The sequence below is a fragment of the Cyprinodon tularosa genome, unplaced genomic scaffold (genome assembly GCF_016077235.1).
Source record: "Cyprinodon tularosa strain WSP-4 unplaced genomic scaffold, ASM1607723v1 ctg257, whole genome shotgun sequence".
Classification (NCBI taxonomy): Eukaryota; Metazoa; Chordata; class Actinopteri; order Cyprinodontiformes; family Cyprinodontidae; genus Cyprinodon; species Cyprinodon tularosa.
In genome coordinates this window covers 600,705-619,544 of record NW_024038953.1, presented here as the reverse complement: position 1 = coordinate 619,544, position 18,840 = coordinate 600,705, and the positions used below count along the sequence as shown (strand labels likewise).

The 18,840-nt window shown below is 40.7% G+C and overlaps 1 protein-coding gene and 1 long non-coding RNA gene across 11 annotated transcripts; one reads left to right on the top strand and one right to left on the bottom strand.

The window, feature by feature from the left end:
• Positions 1-264: 264 nt before the first annotated feature.
• On the top strand, positions 265-672 carry LOC119785732. Its single transcript, XR_005281080.1, has 3 exons — positions 265-365; positions 506-567; positions 643-672. It is a non-coding gene; the product is annotated as an uncharacterized LOC119785732 (long non-coding RNA).
• Positions 673-6,838: 6,166 nt separating this feature from the next.
• On the bottom strand, positions 6,839-18,840 carry LOC119785746 (serine/arginine repetitive matrix protein 1-like). Of its 10 annotated transcripts, XM_038288521.1 has the most exons (16): positions 18,593-18,840; positions 17,999-18,250; positions 17,733-17,849; positions 15,558-15,671; positions 14,717-15,367; positions 14,537-14,590; positions 13,007-13,561; positions 12,386-12,563; positions 12,230-12,300; positions 11,670-11,774; positions 9,830-9,871; positions 9,196-9,749; positions 8,437-8,557; positions 7,408-7,461; positions 7,274-7,339; positions 6,839-7,187 (listed from the first exon to the last, which is right to left on the bottom strand). In XM_038288521.1, exons 1-16 carry the CDS (start codon positions 18,801-18,803, stop codon positions 6,949-6,951), a joined length of 3,384 nt encoding a protein of 1,127 aa, XP_038144449.1. In that variant the 5' UTR covers positions 18,804-18,840; the 3' UTR covers positions 6,839-6,948. The 10 variants fall into 10 exon arrangements, with proteins under 10 accessions (XP_038144449.1, XP_038144450.1, XP_038144452.1 ...); XM_038288522.1 differs by lacking the exons at positions 7,408-7,461; positions 8,437-8,557 and adding an exon at positions 8,858-8,911 and having other exon boundaries at positions 9,075-9,749; XM_038288524.1 differs by lacking the exons at positions 7,408-7,461; positions 8,437-8,557 and adding an exon at positions 8,858-8,911 and having other exon boundaries at positions 6,839-7,184; positions 9,075-9,749.

Sequence of the window (18,840 nt, the reverse complement as noted above, 5' to 3'; positions counted from 1 at the left end):
TGTGACACAGTGATGCATCCCAAACAGACAGATGCCACATCATGTGGACTCTTCACCTTGAAGGCAGGCATCCAAATATGCAAAATACATAGTTATGTACAAAAAGACATATCTGTGTAATTGAAAAGATTAATATATGTAACTTATAATATCTAGATTAGTTTCAAGCTGCTTCGCCTATTAGCAATGTACAATATAATGTCTGTAAAGACATTTAAAATGTATTTTCTAAAAAAAAAAATCTAATGTCTTTTTACAGTTTGCTGAGAAAATCCTGAGAAAAGGAAAGATTTCTTTTCCGACAACTAAAAAAGAAATAAACAAGCACAGGATGAAAATTGCGACCACTCTCCTTCTCAGCACAGGTATGTATTCAATTACCTTTGGATTGTCTTACATGATTAGTATCTTGCTTTTAACTATTGGAAACATTAACATTGTATTATTTGATGTGATATTGTCAAAAAAAATTGAGGCTCATTGCATATTTTGGTATGTCTTACAGATGACCTGAGCAACCTCTGTCACTTTTGTGGCGAGAAAAACACGGACACTGAAGACATCTGGGTATTTGACAATATTGCCAGGTGCTTTTAAGAATTCCCTTCTTTCTATGCTGATTTCTTTCTCTATTTTTAACAGATTCAGTGTGACGACTGCTTCAGATGGTACATCCTTCAATGTGTTGGAAACCCAGATCCCCAAGAGGATTACGTGTGCTTTGCATGTCAATAGTTTTGTTAAGTTGTTTCTATTATTCTGTTTCTATCTTGTAATAAAAAAAATTATTTTTTTATTGAGAAGTTATAAGCAAAACCTTGAATTTAATTTTTTTGCAACTATTTGTTATTACCCTAAAAGATTATGTTACAGGCTCCACACTTTACAATTACTTAAGCATGCAGTGAGTAGGTGCTGACAGCTTCATTTTACTTCAGTAACTATCATTAAGACACTTTTACATCTAAAAATCTCAGCTGGTAAAGCCTGTTCCCCATTGTAAATTAAGAAACATAGGTCAATCAACTCCAAAGTTTCAGGAGTTAGTTGTCATCATAAAATATGTTTATAAGCCAAAAATGAAAATGCTGGGGCATTTTTTGCCTGATTTTGACAGGGGGAACAGATTACGGCAGGTTTTATTTCATCCCATATTGCTGGTTCTGGCTATATGGGATGAAATAAAACGGTCAATCACCCCCAAAGTTTCAGGGGTTAGTTGTCATCAAAAAAGATGCTTATTAGCCAAAAATGAAAAAGCTGGGGCTTTTTTTGCCTGATTTAGACAGTGGGAACAAATTACGGCAGGTAGCCTGCCATAATTTGTTCCTCCCTTGTAACTTTGAGAAATAAAGGTCAATCAACTCCAAAGTTTCAGGGGTTAGTTGTCATCATAAAAGATGCTTATAAGCCAAAAATGGAAAAACTGGGACCTTTTTTGCCTGATTTAGACAGGGGGGAATAGGTTACGGCAGGTGGCCTGCCGTAATTTGTTCCCCCCTTGTAACTTTGAGAAATAAAGGTCAATCAACTCCAAAGTTTCAGGGGTTAGTTGTCATCATAAAATATGTTTATAAGCCAAAAATGAAAAAGCTGGGGCCTTTTTTGCCTGATTTAGACAGGGGGAACATATTACGGCAGGTTTTATTTCATCCCATATTGCTGGTTCTGGCTATATGGGATGAAATAAAACGGTCAATCACCCCCAAAGTTTCAGGGGTTAGTTGTCATAATAAAAGATGCTTATAAGCCAAAAATGAAAAAGCTGGGGCTCTTTTTTGCCTGATTTAGACAAGGGGAACAAATTACGGCAGGTAGCCTGCCATAATTTGTTCCCCCCTTGTAACTTTGAGAAATAAAGGTCAATCAACTCCAAAGTTTCAGGGGTTAGTTGTCATCATAAAATATGTTTATAAGCCAAAAATGAAAAAGCTGGGGCCTTTTTTGTCTGATTTAGACAGGGGGAACAGATTACGGCAGGTTTTATTTCATCCCATATTGCTGGTTCTTGCAATATGGGATGAAATAAAACGGTCAATCACCCCCAAAGTTTCAGGGGTTAGTTGTCATCATAAAAGATGCTTATAAGCCAAAAATGAAAAAGCTGGGACCTTTTTGCCTGATTTAGACAGGGGGGACAAATTACAGCAGGTAGCCTGCCATAATTTGTTCCCCCCTTGTAACTTTAAGAAATAAAGGTCAAGCAACTCCAAAGTTTCAGGGGTTAGTTGTCATCATAAAAGATGCTTATAAGCCAAAAATGAAAAAGCTGGGACCCTTTTTGCCTGATTTAGACAGGGGGAACAAATTACGGCAGGTAGCCTGCCATAATTTGTTCCCACCTTGTAACTTTGAGAAATAAAGGTCAATCAACTCCAAAGTTTCAGGTATTAGTTGTCATCATAAAAGATGCTTATAAGCCAAAAATGGAAAAACTGGGACCTTTTTTGCCTGATTTAGACAGGGGGAACAGATTACAGCAGGTTTTATTTCATCCCATATTGCTGGTTCTGGCTATATGGGATGAAATAAAACGGTCAATCACCCCCAAAGTTTCAGGGGTTAGTTGTCATCAAAAAAGATGCTTATTAGCCAAAAATGAAAAAGCTGGGGCTTTTTTTGCCTGATTTAGACAGTGGGAACAAATTACGGCAGGTAGCCTGCCATAATTTGTTCCTCCCTTGTAACTTTGAGAAATAAAGGTCAATCAACTCCAAAGTTTCAGGGGTTAGTTGTCATCATAAAAGATGCTTATAAGCCAAAAATGGAAAAACTGGGACCTTTTTTGCCTGATTTAGACAGGGGGGAATAGGTTACGGCAGGTGGCCTGCCGTAATTTGTTCCCCCCTTGTAACTTTGAGAAATAAAGGTCAATCAACTCCAAAGTTTCAGGGGTTAGTTGTCATCATAAAATATGTTTATAAGCCAAAAATGAAAAAGCTGGGGCCTTTTTTGCCTGATTTAGACAGGGGGAACATATTACGGCAGGTTTTATTTCATCCCATATTGCTGGTTCTGGCTATATGGGATGAAATAAAACGGTCAATCACCCCCAAAGTTTCAGGGGTTAGTTGTCATAATAAAAGATGCTTATAAGCCAAAAATGAAAAAGCTGGGGCTCCTTTTTGCCTGATTTAGACAGGGGGGACAAATTACAGCAGGTAGCCTGCCATAATTTGTTCCCCCCTTGTAACTTTAAGAAATAAAGGTCAAGCAACTCCAAAGTTTCAGGGGTTAGTTGTCATCATAAAAGATGCTTATAAGCCAAAAATGAAAAAGCTGGGACCCTTTTTGCCTGATTTAGACAGGGGGAACAAATTACGGCAGGTAGCCTGCCATAATTTGTTCCCACCTTGTAACTTTGAGAAATAAAGGTCAATCAACTCCAAAGTTTCAGGTATTAGTTGTCATCATAAAAGATGCTTATAAGCCAAAAATGGAAAAACTGGGACCTTTTTTGCCTGATTTAGACAGGGGGAACAGATTACAGCAGGTTTTATTTCATCCCATATTGCTGGTTCTGGCTATATGGGATGAAATAAAACGGTCAATCACCCCCAAAGTTTCAGGGGTTAGTTGTCATCAAAAAAGATGCTTATTAGCCAAAAATGAAAAAGCTGGGGCTTTTTTTGCCTGATTTAGACAGTGGGAACAAATTACGGCAGGTAGCCTGCCATAATTTGTTCCTCCCTTGTAACTTTGAGAAATAAAGGTCAATCAACTCCAAAGTTTCAGGGGTTAGTTGTCATCATAAAAGATGCTTATAAGCCAAAAATGGAAAAACTGGGACCTTTTTTGCCTGATTTAGACAGGGGGGAATAGGTTACGGCAGGTGGCCTGCCGTAATTTGTTCCCCCCTTGTAACTTTGAGAAATAAAGGTCAATCAACTCCAAAGTTTCAGGGGTTAGTTGTCATCATAAAATATGTTTATAAGCCAAAAATGAAAAAGCTGGGGCCTTTTTTGCCTGATTTAGACAGGGGGAACATATTACGGCAGGTTTTATTTCATCCCATATTGCTGGTTCTGGCTATATGGGATGAAATAAAACGGTCAATCACCCCCAAAGTTTCAGGGGTTAGTTGTCATAATAAAAGATGCTTATAAGCCAAAAATGAAAAAGCTGGGGCTCTTTTTTGCCTGATTTAGACAGGGGGAACAAATTACGGCAGGTAGCCTGCCATAATTTGTTCCCCCCTTGTAACTTTGAGAAATAAAGGTCAATCAACTCCAAAGTTTCAGGGGTTAGTTGTCATCATAAAATATGTTTATAAGCCAAAAATGAAAAAGCTGGGGCCTTTTTTGTCTGATTTAGACAGGGGGAACAGATTACGGCAGGTTTTATTTCATCCCATATTGCTGGTTCTTGCAATATGGGATGAAATAAAACGGTCAATCACCCCCAAAGTTTCAGGGGTTAGTTGTCATCATAAAAGATGCTTATAAGCCAAAAATGAAAAAGCTGGGACCCTTTTTGCCTGATTTAGACAGGGGGGACAAATTACAGCAGGTAGCCTGCCATAATTTGTTCCCCCCTTGTAACTTTAAGAAATAAAGGTCTAGCAACTCCAAAGTTTCAGGGGTTAGTTGTCATCATAAAAGATGCTTATAAGCCAAAAATGAAAAAGCTGGGACCCTTTTTGCCTGATTTAGACAGGGGGAACAAATTACGGCAGGTAGCCTGCCATAATTTGTTCCCACCTTGTAACTTTGAGAAATAAAGGTCAATCAACTCCAAAGTTTCAGGTATTAGTTGTCATCATAAAAGATGCTTATAAGCCAAAAATGGAAAAACTGGGACCTTTTTTGCCTGATTTAGACAGGGGGAACAGATTACAGCAGGTTTTATTTCATCCCATATTGCTGGTTCTGGCTATATGGGATGAAATAAAACGGTCAATCACCCTCAAAGTTTAAGGGGTTAGTTGTCATCATAAAAGATGCTTATAAGCCAAAAATGGAAAAACTGGGACCTTTTTTACCTGATTTAGACAGGGGGAACAGATTACAGCAGGTTTTATTTCATCCCATATTGCTGGTTCTGGCAATATGGGATGAAATAAAACGGCTGATGTTAGAAGACAAACTGTTTATTAAGGAACATAGATAAATTGTACGTTACTATAAACACAAATATAGGTTTAAGTACTAAATTTCAACCAGGAAAAAATTATTTTCCTTCTGCATATAGTCTTTAATGATTACACGTGCACTCCATTTTCTATTTCATTTTTATTACAAGTATATAGTTTACAACAGTTTTCAATGGGATGAGAACATTTGGACACTGTGAAACAATGAGAGATATTTTTTAATGAACGTGAGGAAAAGAACAGGGATCTGTTTGCTTTCAGAGGGAGGAGTAGACACTGCAATCAGCGACCAGCTTTCAAGCAAACGTTTGTGTTTTATTATTAGTTTTAAATCAATATCACTGGCGATATTCTGCTATAGCATGTGAAGTAAAGAATAAAACAGTAAAGCTCAACTTTCATACACATAAAACCTTTCAAATTTGAAGTTCTGCACGTTGGAATCGAGGCGGAGTTAACACGGGTTGTTCTTTCTACTCCGTGCGCGCTCCCGACGAGGGGATACAAATTTTGGCAGGGATAACTACCTTGGCACGACACCGGCGTCCTCCAAGGGCCCTCCTTCGTCCGAGACGGCGTCGCCGCCAGCGTCCTCCAGAGACCCTCCATCAGAGACGGCGTCCAGAGCTGCTGCCTCGCCTCCGGCCCCGCGGCCGGCCTCCAGCGCTGCTGCCTCGCCTTCGGCCCCGCGGCCGGCCTCCATAGCTTCTGCCTCGCCTTCGGCCCCGCGGCCGGCCTCCAGAGCTTCTGCCTAGCCTTCGGCCCCGCGGCCGGCCTCCAGAGCTTCTGCCTCGCCTTCGGCCCCGTGGCCGGCCTCCAGAGCTTCTGCCTAGCCTTCGGCCCCGCGGCCGGCCTCCAGAGCTTCTGCCTCGCCTCTGGCCCCGCGGCCGGCCTCCTGAGACTTTGATTCTCCTCCGCCCACCCTGGGTGGGTTGTTTTGTTTTTTTGGACATTTTAGGGCGTCTGGGATCCGCCCCTAAGTGGGGGGTACTGTCATGGTCTTGTTCTGCTGTTCTTTACTTTGCTCCTTGTTTTCTAGTTTTATTGGTTTAATCCCTATTTTGTTGTAATTTCTAGATTTATGTTAGTGCTCATGTTTTTCTGTTGTTCTCTGTTGCCCTCTTTTGTGTGTGTGTGTGTTCCTTTCCCCTTGGCTCCCTCGTTGTCTCCTCACACCTGCTCCTTGTCAGCTCGTTAGCCCTCCCTTTGTCTCTGTCAGCCATTGATGCTCTCCCTCTGCTCTCACTCTTTGTTGGTTCCTCTGTTGTTGCTGGTCCTGTCATCGCTGCAATCGTCTCCCCTCGTCTCTCCCTGGGTCCTTCTACGTGTTTTCCCTTGATGTCTCCATGGTTCTGATCTGTTACATTTTAGTTGGATTTTTGGACTGCCTTTGTTAACCATTTTTTCATTAAAACTACAAGTATTCACCTCAGCCTCTCTGCCTCTGCATTTGGGTCCTCCAAACCACTACCAAACCCTGACATAGTCTGGGTCGATAAAGCTAAGGATTTTACAACATTGCATAATGATGTGAGGTTTTATACCCATCTGAACCATTGTATTTAGAACCATATAATAGTCAAAAGATCTACCGTTGTGCGCCAAAAAGACAAATTTTTAAAACTTTGGTCTTCGAAAGTGGAGAATAAAATCTTGAATGCATTTCAGACCAAAGGAGGACCATTCTTTTCCTGATGAATCTTTTGCACAGACGAGGAAAGGAACATGAATCATTTACTCATTAACAAAGTGTCTGGTTGTGCTGCATTTTGATTTTCGCTTGAATGAGAAACATTCGGGGATGTGTTCGACCGAGATAAAGGGGGGTCAGACATGTTTATTCACTACTCTTTTTTTCATCCAAAAAAGTCCCTACATATTAAAAATGTGTTCACCAAAGTAGATAAACGATATCGGGGGTCTTGGTCTTGATTGTAGGGTGAAGACAGAAACTCGGAGACAGCCGCCAATGTGTGAAAAGCCAGGCGCCTGCTATCATCTTCTCTGTTGGGAGGTGCAGAAGCGATGCCTTCCCTTCGATTTAGGCCCAATAAAATGTTTCTGGGGTTTCTGCACCGTCTCCTTCGATTTCCTACTGAGGAAAAAAAATAGCATTTTGGTAAGATTGACTAAATCTTCTAAAAACAAAACTAAATCCTAAAAAAAAAAAAGGATATTTACTTTTATTTCTCCGTCTCATAGGAGGCTGGGCTCTTAGTCTGTTCCTTAGAGCAAGAGGGGGTGTGTCTAAGAGGTAAAAAAAACAATATATGATAATATGTTATTAAAAACTAAGAATCTTTTTTTTTTCTTACCTCTTTGAGTTTTAAAAGTTGACGGGTCAGATCTTTCAATTGGAATTGATCTGTCTGTGAGGAAGAAAAAAATAAAAGTTATAAATTTTTAGCTTGTGTATATATATATATATATATATATATATTTTTTTTTTTTAGGGGTGGAACGGTTCACAAAATCCACAGTTCGGTTCGGTTCACGGTTTTCGGTTCGGTATATGTTGATTGTTACACCGAAAAATAAATTTTTTTTTTAAAAGTTATAAAAATTAAATTAATGAAAAAAATCCTAAAAAAATTAATGAATTGTAATTATTTTTAATGATCCGCGGAAACCCTGGATCATTTCCGCATGTTTTGCTGCTTTGAATTTAATCATCTCAAGCATGCCCTCTACCATCTCCAAGGAACTCAGAGCGGATCGGACGGGAGCCACAGCAGAGGCTGTAGGCTTTGCTTTGAGCAGCCGGTCTGGAGCACAGCGGGGCGGAGCGGAGCGCTGACGGAGTATGAGGGATTTTGGGGTTAGCATGACATGTTGTTCATGTTGCTGTTAGCATAAACAAAACGTGTTGCACAATGCTTTCACACTGTTGCACTTTTATCCACAACTTTCTTTCCGCCGTCATCGTAGGTCACTCTAAATGCAAAGTGGTCCCATACACCAGACCTATAAAGTGCTGCTCGTGCATCTTCCAACTCCTGTTCTTTCCCACTCGCCATTCCGACACAATTCTCCACAACAACTGATTTTTTTTCTGCTACACCCGGCTAAGCTGCTTCGCTTCTTCTTCTTGTTTACTACTGGTGGTTGGCTTTGGTCGCAGTACCGCCACCTTCTGCTCTGGAGTGTAAACGCTTCGCCTATGAGAAAAGGAGCAGCGCCTGAACCGAACGCAACACAGGCGAACCGAACCGAGACAGTCGAACCGAACGGTTCGGACGGTTTTCAAAAACCATTCCATCCCTAATATATATATATATATTTAATTTAATTTATAAATTCAGGACACAGGACTAAGATAAAAAAGTAAATTTTTTTAAGCTTACCCGCTCTCTCTATACTCGCAGTATTTTCATTTTGTTGACTTTCTCCAACACTTCTTGCTTCCACTATAATTTCATCCTGGACAACAGCTTCCGTCACGTCCGGTTCCGCGCTGTGTTGGACCCCCCGCTCGGTTTCTGCTCCTGCTTCCTCTTCCTCATAGTAGCTGCTAGAATCACTTCCATCATCTTCCTGTTGAGCGTTATCACCGCCATCATCCAAACTATCATCATCATCATCATCACCACCTCCGAGGTCTTGATCTACAAATAAACAAAACGACATTGCAATTTTGATCCCTTCACTGAAGAGTGATTTCCAAACTACAGTCTCATTCCAGAGCATGATCAAATAAGGCAACCAATGAATGAAATATATGATTATATGCTATTAAAAACTAAGAATCTTTTTTTTTTTTCTTACCTCTTTGAGTTTTAAAAGTTGACGGGTCAGATCTTTCAATTGGGATTGATCTGTCTGTGGGGAAGAAAAAAAAAAAAGTTATACATTTTTAGCTTGTATACATTTTTAGCTTGTATATATATATATATATATATATATATATATATATTTATATTTAATTTAATTCATAAATTCAGGACACAGGACTAAGATAAAAAAGTAAATTTTTTAACCTTACCCGCTCTCTCTATACTCGCAGTATTTTTGTTTTGTTGATTTTCTCCACCACTTCTTGCTTCCACTATAATTTCATCCTGGACAACAGCTTCCGTCACGTCCGGTTCCGCGCTGTGTTGGACCCCTCGCTCCGGAGACTGGCGGATTTGAACAGCCTGATAGTTGGCTGTCAGTGGCTGGTGAGAGAGGACGCCCTGCTCGGATCTCTGCTGATGAGGTGAGAGAGCTGGTTGGCTGACGGGCCGAGAGCCGGGGGTCTGTAGAGTTGAACGGACGGTTGATGAAGGATCGGATGTAAGGAGAGGGGAAACATGATTGGGAGTCGGACCGCCTGGATGGTTAGCCGCAAGGGGAGCAGGAGAGCCGCCCCTCAGGTTGGTTAGGGATGTGAGGGGGGAGGGATGATTTGGAGTCCAGGGCCCAGGACCCCCGCTCCCTCCCTGGATGCTTCGGGGCGGATGTGGAACCGTGGGTTGTTGCGGTCTCTGTAGAGCCGCGGGATGGAGCGGGGTTCGTCTGTGCTGAGGTAAGCGCCTGCTCGCAGCGTCTTGTTCATCCTTCAGAGAAAAGTCCCCAAAACAAACAGCCGATTTATATTGAGAAAAAATGTTTGCTTGAGGAACAGGTTGTCTCTCTCTTCGGATATCGGAGCGGTTTTCAGCAGCTGTGATGGTCTCTGGGAAAAAAATAGAAAAGTTTGGTAAAGATTTTTTTTCTCCAACCTGTTTTCATTTTCTTCCTTATTAAAAGCCTTACCCAAATCAAGGTCTGACAGATGAAAATCATTGAGATTGGAATCTTGAAATAGATGAAAAAAAATTGAGCTTTTAAAATGTGAGAAAAAAGCAGATCTTGTAAAAGTTTTTAACTAAGACTATGGTGGGAATTAACAGGTTAACTTCAGCCACTGTGAAAATATCAAAAGCTGTCCTAGGAGGGTAAAGCTTGTGGATGTCGGTGTGCAGGCAGAGGATAAGCTGGGAAACTGTCATAAAAGTTGTATTTGTGACTAACACACTTTTTGAGTATAGCAAGATTTGTAAAACCTTGATGCACAGGCTTTAATGTTGAATTAAAGATTGGTCTTAACATGTTTCAAAGCTCTATTGATGACATTAAATTCTGTCATGATCTGGCCTGTTTGCTCTCCCTTAATTAGGCATTCCTTTCACCTGTCGTTTTTCCCTCCCTGCCTCAATTATAATTTATTCCTCTCACCTGTTTCCTGTTGGTTATATTCAGTTCAGCCTGAGTATTCAGTGCCAGATCATTACTTGTCTGTTAGTCTGTCTGTTCAGTTTTAGTTCATGGTTCATGTCCTGGATCCTAGCAGCCAGTGGAAAGAGGGTTTTTGTGTTTGTCACGTCTCCTGATCGTCCACTGTTCCTCCCCCGCGGAGTCCTCTGGGTTTTTGGCTCAATATGTGGGGAGGTTAAGTTTTTATCCAGTAAGCCTGGCTCCAGGGAGGAGACCAGTCTAAAGTCCTGCTTCAAGTTCCGGTTCCTACGTCCTGCTCGGCTACCGTCTTCCACTGAGCCTGCCTGTCTGCACCTGATCCTGTCTGCTCCTGTGTGTGACCACCTGGTCATGCTTCTGGACCCTGTCAGACTCTGAACCCGCCTGGAAGCCTGTGGATGCCTGGAAGTCTGGATCCTGTCACCTGTTTCTGTTCCTGCCTGATCTGGATCCTGCCACCTGTTTCTGTTCCTGCCTGATCTGGATCCTGCCACCTGTTTCTGTTCCTGTCTGTTCTGGATCCCTGACCAGGATCGGCTTCCAGCATCACCTCTGGGACTGCAGCACTTGGGGACATTCTTGGTCTGGACTGTTAAACCAGGTAAGTGACCAATTCAGATAATCATCTTCAGTCCGATGATCGTGGTCACTTACCTGTGTTTCTCCCACTACAGAGTGTCTGAGATTGGGCGGTGCCCCGCCCCCCCCCGCCTGCAGTGTCCGCGAGCCACAGCTCCGCTTTTGTTTTGTTTGTTTATTTAATAAACGCTTTGAACTTTCCTACTGACTGTCTCGCCTTGAATACTGGATCCATCTGTCCTCGGTTCATGACAAATTCATTTAGAAAAGTAAAAAGATGCTTGATAAAAAGATATCTGTAATTAAAATAAAATTTGTGAATGGAAAAAGGTTTAGATTAGTTTAAACACATTTTAAAACCCTCACTGGAGAACATTTGAGACCTCACTCACACTCAGAAGGTGGGTCTGTGTGTGGATGGGTGTGTGTGGATGGACTGTGGGAGGGAATTGTGCTTGTGTGGGAGGTGTCTTTTTTTATTACCCTGCAAAGGAGAAATGTGATTGAGAAGCTGGCATATTTTTTTTGAATGGGAAGAAAAACATTATTATACAAGGAAATTTAATTGATGAACCAAAATGTGATGGTGCGTGTTTGTGGGTCATAAACGGTCATAAGACAAACATTTCATAATATTCATAAACTGCAATTGCAAACATAATTGAACACTTCTCTATAGCAAACCTTGAGAAGTTGGTTAAAAATAGTTGTAGCAAAATATTTTGTGAAAGGAGCATAATTTTCTACCAAAACTCGTGTGGTCTCCTTCAGCTATTCCCACCTTTGCGGTCTTCCACTTTGATTTCAGCCTGGCCCTGCTGTTCTGTCCCCTGAGCCTCTTGCTGTCTGTCTTCAATGGGCCAATACTCATCTTCGGTTTTAATGTCTGAAAATTAATATTAAAAACATTTATAGAAGATCAATCAGGGTCTAAGAACTTATTTTTATAATACTACCAATTAGGGGGAAAAAAGCAAGAAGGAAATGTAATGCAAATGTCAGACTCAGTAGCTGTTAAACCATTATTTGATATTCTTTGAAACAAGTTAACAGTTAATATTCATAAACTGCAATCGAAAACATAATTGAACAGACTTCTCAAGTAAACCTTGAGAAGTTGGTAAAAAATAGATTTAGCAAAATATTTTGTGAAAGGAGCATAATTTTCTACCAAAACTACTTATTTTAAAGCTGCAAAGCTACAAAATAGTGAAAGGATGAAATGAGAAGCATCATCATGTGATTAACAGAACAAAGTTTAGGAGTCCGTTTAAATTTTTTTTTTTTTTTTATTAAACAAATCCATAAACATTTTTTCTGTTAAAAAGAAAAATAACCTACATGTATCAGTCGTTACTATGGAGTCGTCTACATTTTCTTCATCTTCAGCCGGAGGTTGTGGTGTACGAGATCTGCAGAGAAGAGTCTCAGATTATGGGCCTTGAACATCTCAGCATATTTATCTTATTAACTTTGGCTGAGCTTTGATTTGCTTACTTCTTCTCTTCACGGTGCTCATAGTAGCCATAGCTTCTGTTCTCCTCATGTGGTCTCTTTCGGCTATTCCCACCTTTGCGGTCTTCCACTTTGATTTCAGCCTGGCCCTGCTGTTCTGTCCCCTGAGCCTCTTGCTGTCTGTCTTCAACGGGCCAATACTCATCTTCGGTTTTAATGTCTGAAAATTAATGATAAAAACATTTATACACGATCACTCAGGGTCTAAGAACTTATTTTTATAATACTATCAATTAGGCGAAAAAAAACAAGAAGGAAATGTAATGCAAATGTCTGTTAAACCATTATTTGATATTCTTTAAAACAAGTTAACAGTTAATGTTCAAAAACTGCAACCGAAAACATAATTGAACAGACTTCTCTGAAGTAAACCTTGAGAAGTTGGTTAAAAATAGTTGTAGCAAAATATTTTGTGAAAGGAGCATAATTTTCTACCAAAACTACTTATCTTTTTAAAGCTGCAAAGCTACAAAATAGTGAAGGGACGAAATGAGAAGCATCATCATGTGATTAACAGAACAAAGTGTAGGAGTCTGTTTCAATTTAAAAAAATATTAAACAAATCCTCAAACATTTTTTCTGTTAAAAAGAAAAATAACCTACATGTGAGCTCCGCAGACTGGTGGATTTGAACAGCCTGATAGTTGGCTGTCAGTGGCTGGTGAGAGAGGACGCCCTGCTCGGATCTCTGCTGATGAGGTGAGAGAGCTGGTTGGCTGACGGGCCGAGAGCCGGGGGGCTGTAGAGTTGAACGGACGGTTGATGAAGGATCGGATGTAAGGAGAGGGGAAACATGATTGGGAGTCGGACCGCCTGGATGGTTAGCCGCAAGGGGAGCAGGAGAGCCGCCCCTCAGGTTGGTTAGGGATGTGAGGGGGGAAGGATGATTTGGAGTCTGGGGCCCAGGACCCACGCTCCCTCCCTGGATGCTTCGGGGCGGATGTGGAACCGTGGGTTGTTGCGGTCTCTGTAGAGCCGCGGGATGGAGCGGGGTTCGTCTGTGCTGAGGTAAGCGCCTGCTCGCAGCGTCTTGTTCATCCTTCAGAGAAAAGTCCCCAAAGCAAACAGCCGATTTATATTGAGAAAAAATGTTTGCTTGAGGAACAGGTTGTCTCTCTCTTCGGATATCGGAGCGGTTTTCAGCAGCTGTGATGGTCTCTGGGAAAAAAAATAGAAAAGTTTGGTAAAGATTTTTTTTTTCCCAACCTGTTTTCATTTTCTTTCTAACTAAGACTATGGTGGGAATTAACAGGTTAACTTCAGCCACTGTGATCATAATATTGATAAACTGCAATCGAAAAAATAATTGAACATACTTCTCTAAAGCAAACCTTGAGAAGTTGGTTAAAAATAGTTGTAGCAAAATATTTTGTGAAAGGAGCATAATTTTCTACCAAAACTCGTGTGGTCTCCTTCAGCTATTCCCACCTTTGCTGTCTTCCACTTTGATTTCAGCCTGGCCCTGCTGTTCTGTCCCCTGAGCCTCTTGCTGTCTGTCTTCAACGGGCCCAGTCTCATCTTCTGTTATAATTTCGGTTTTAATGTCTGAAAATTAATGATAAAAACATTTATACACGATCACTCAGGGTCTAAGAACTTATTTTTATAATACTACCAATCAGAATCTTATTTGAATGAATTTTAGTTCTGAAGCAACAGAATAAGTGTACTGCGGTACTAAATATTCTAATAACCATTTGTGTTTCTCTCAAACGTCTCCTATGGCTTGCTCCCCTCCTCAGACATCAGGCTCGATCTTTGCACATCATCGTGACCGGGGTCTGAAGTTTGTTGACTTTCGAAGTACTCGGTTTCTGCTCCAGATTCCTCTTCCTCATAGTAGCTGCCAGAATCAGTTCCATCATCTTCCTGTTGAGTGTTATCACTGCCATCATCCGAATCATCATCATCATCATCATCATCATCATCATCATCATCATCATCACCACCACCTCCGAGGTCTTGATCTACAAATAAACAAAACAACATTGCAATTTTGATCCCTTCACTGAAGAGTGATTTCCAAACTACAGTCTCACTCCAGAGCACGATCAAACAGGTGATTCTATGAATGAAATATATGATTATATGTTATTAAAAACTAAGAATCTTTTTTTTTTTTTTTTTTCTTACCTCTTTGAGTTTTAAAAGTTGACGGGTCAGATCTTTCAATTGGAATTGATCTGTCTGTGAGGAAGAAAAAAAAAAGTTATAAATTTTTAGCTTGTGTGTGTATATATATATATATATTTAATTTAATTCATAAATTCAGGACACAGGACTAAGATAAAAAAGTAAATTTTTTGAGCTTACCCACTCTCTCTATACTCGCAGTATTTTTGTTTTGTTGATTTTCTCCACCACTTCTTGCTTCCACTATAATTTCATCCTGGACAACAGCTTCCGTCACGTCCGGTTCCACGCTGTGTTGGACCCCTCGCTCCGGAGACTGGCAGATTTGAACAGCCTGATAGTTGGCTGTCAGTGGCTGGTGAGAGAGGACGCCCTGCTCGGATATCTGCTGATGAGGTGAGAGAGCTGGTTGGCTGACGGGCCGAGAGCCGGGGTGCTGTAGAGTTGAACGGACGGTTGATGAAGGATCGGATGTAAGGAGAGGGGAAGAATGATTGGGAGTCGGACCGCCTGGATGGTTAGCCGCAAGGGGAGCAGGAGAGCCGCCCCTCAGGTTGGTTAGGGATGTGAGGGGCCCAGGACCCACGCTCCCTCCCTGGATGCTTCGGGGCGGGTGTGGAACCGTGGGTTGTTGCGGTCTCTGTAGAGCCGCAGGATGGAGCGGGGTTCGTCTGTGCTGAGGTAAGCGCCTGCTCGCAGCGTCTTGTTCATCCTTCAGAGAAAAGTCCCCGAAATAAACAGCCGATTTATATTGAGAAAAAATGTTTGCTTGAGGAACAGGTTGTCTCTCTCTTCGGATATTGGAGCGGTTTTCAGCAGCTGTGATGGTCTCTGGGAAAAAAATAGAAAAGTTTGGTAAAGATTTTTTTTTCCCAACCTGTTTTAATTTTCTTTCCAACTAAGACTATGGTGGGAATTAACAGGTTAACTTCAGTCACTGTTATCTGCCCTTAAAAAAGAAATTAAGTAAATAAAAAATGTTTGCATTTAAATTTAATAATGTAGAAAATAGAATACTTACTTCGCATCATGGTGGAGAGGCGTCCATCTGAAACAGTGAAAGGATGAAAATAGAGACCTGTGGGCATACTTTCTTCTGTAGGGGTAGTGGGGAGCATACCCCTGCAACTCCGAGCTGTAAATTTAGATATTGTTTAGATAATACTAAAGGCATGGGGTGTCTGTTTTTTAAATAAAAGTTCCGGGGGTATATATTCAAAACTGTCTTTTTTAGAATGCGGGAAACGAGCCGGCATGTGGTTATAAAATATGCAAATTTTCTCTGAGTCAAGGGTGGTTCTGTTGGGTTGGGTGTAAGGTAAAAAGGTGAAAAGTAATGTTTATTTAACCGTGTGGGTGGGTCTGGAGAACTCTTTATTGCCCAGGATGCGGAAGAGCTGGTTTATGTTTTTAAGAATGATGCTAGATGGTTGGGGTCCGTCAATGCATGTGTGTATATTGTCTCTTTTATAACCCTTTAAAGCAGTGGTTCCCAAAGATTTTCTTCTGGGCCCCCCTTTGGATCACATCGTTCAACCAGATATAATAAATCTATACACATATTTTGTTTTCAAACTCCACTGAAGTTTATTTCACACTTCAGGTTGCAACAAAACAAACTACACCATCTTTACAGTGGAACAATTTTGTGTAACTGTATTTTTTTCATAGTTCTATAATGTAGATTAGAAGAGGATTCTTTGTTGTCTGTGTCATTTTAAACATATTTCTTTTTTTTTATTCGTAACAATATTTAACTTTTCTATAATCTATACATTAAAAAAGCCTCTGTGCAAAATGGAGTGAAAACATTTAACAGCTCCCTGAGAGTTTCTTTGTACTTTAATCCTCCCACCTTTTCAGTGGCTGTAGTGAGCCTGCTTTTTGCTGTAGATCTTCTCAAATCTGGTTTGCAGTGTCACAACTGTCCATTATGCTCAGTCAAGCAAGCGCTGTTTTTTTCTTTTTTTTTTCTCCTTCATTCATCCATACCGCTTCCCGCGCCCCCCCCTGCAATGGCATTGCGCCCCCCCTAGGGGGCGCGCCCCACACTTTGGGAACCACTGCTTTAAAGGATTATAAATAGCACGTTGTTTAGCTACAAAAAGTTGATTGATGAGGAAAAATGTGGGTCTGTGAATCAATAAACAGGCATAGAATTGTTTAAACACATTTTAAAGCCTAATTTGATGGAAATGTGTGTTAGTATCAAAAGCTGTCCTAGGAGGGGAAAGCTTGTGGATGTGTGTGCAGGCAGAGGTTAAGCTGGGAAACTGTCATATAATTGGCATACTTCCTCTGAGTTGAGGGAGGAAGGGCGACTGTGTCTGACTTTTTATGACCGTTTCTTGATGCATTAGGTATTTAGGAAGGTTTCTGGGGGCAGTTCAAATAGCAGCTTGAATGGTGACAGTAAATTCATTTAGAAAAATACAAAGAAGCTTGATGAAAGGATATCAACAATTAACTTAAAGCAGGTTTTGTGGATAGAAAAGTTAGCAAGTTAGTTTGATTTAAGAAAGGAAACTTACAAGCAATTCAAGTTGTATTTGTGAGTAACACATTTTTTGAGCATAGCGTGATTTGTAAAACCTTGATGCACAGGCTTTAATGTTGAATTAAAGATTGGTCTTAACATGTTTCAAAGCTCTATTGATGACACTAAAAATATTTAGAAAAGTTAAAATATGCTTGATGAAAAGATATCTGTATTTTAAATAAAATAAGATTTGTGAATGGAAAAAAGGTTTAGATTAGTTTAAACACATTTTAAACACTCATTGGAGAACATTTGAGACCTCACTCACACTCAGAAGGTGGAAGGGGTGGGTCTGTCTGTGTGTGTGTGTGTGTGTGTGTGGATGGACGGGGGGAGGGAATTGTGCTTGTGTGGGAGGTGTCTTTTTTTTATTACCCTGCAAAGGAGAAATGTGGTTGAGAAGCTGGCATATCTTTTTGAATGGGAAGAAAATCATTGTAATATACAAAAAAATTTGATTGATGAAGCAAAATGTTATGGTGCGTGTCTGTGCAGAAGTTTGTGGGTTATAAAGGTTCATAAGCCAAACATTTCATAATATTCATAAACTGCAATCGAAAACATAATTGAACAGACTTCTCTATAGTAAACCTTGAGAAGTTGGTTAAAAATAGTTATAATACCAAAACTCGTGTGGGCTCCTTCAGCTATTCCCACCTTTGCTGTCTTCCACTTTGATTTCAGCCTGGCCCTGCTGTTCTGACCCCTGAGCCTCTTGCTGTCTGTCTTCAACGGGCCCAGTCTCATCTTCTGTTATAATTTCGGTTTTAATGTCTGAAAATTAATGATAAAAACATTTATACACGATCACTCAGGGTCTAAGAACTTATTTTTATAATACTACCAATCAGAATCTTATTTAAATGAATTTTAGTTCTGAAGCAACAGAATAAGTGTACTGCGGTACTAAATATTCTAATAACCATTTGTGTTTCCCTCAAACGTCGCCTCTGGCTTGCTCCCCTCCTCAGACATCACGCTCAATCTTTGCACATCATCATGACCGGGGTCTGAGGTTTGTTGACTTTCGAACTGCTCGGTTTCTGCTCCAGATTCCTCTTCCTCATAGTAGCTGCCAGAATCACTTCCATCATCTTCCTGTTGAGTGTTATCACCGCCATCATCCGAATCATCATCATCATCATCATCACCACCACCACCTCCGAGGTCTTGATCTACAAATAAACAAAACGACATTGCAATTTTGATCCCTTCCCTGAAGAGTGATTTCCAAACTACAGTCTCACTCCAGAGCATGATCAAACAGGTGATTCTATGAATGAAATAAAAAACTTAGAGTGTATTTTAATACTGATTTACATAACATATTAACCCAAACTGATGGCCTTTAGGTGAACCAGTACCAGTTAAGAGCCAAAGCAATGTGTCATACATAAAGTTTGAAGAATGTCAGTCATAAGACTAATATAAACAACCAAAAGGGTATCACTTGTGTATCATATAGAGAGGTTACATTTAATGTACAGTATCCATGACTTTAAAATGCAGCATATTACCTTGCTGTTCTTGAACATCCTCTTCCTCTTGGGTTTCATCGCCATATTCCTCCTGCCCACTTTGCTCTGAGGTATCCGCCTCAGCTTCAGCCTCCAGAGCAGCGTTCAGCCTCTTTATCAGGTCTCCCCTCTGGCCTTTCATATCAAGGCCGCGGCGCTGGAGCTCCCTCTTCAACTCATTCACTTGCCGTTTTTTCCCGTCTAAACTCATGCTTGGTCCGTGTGTTATCTGTAGGTTTAGTAGTCTT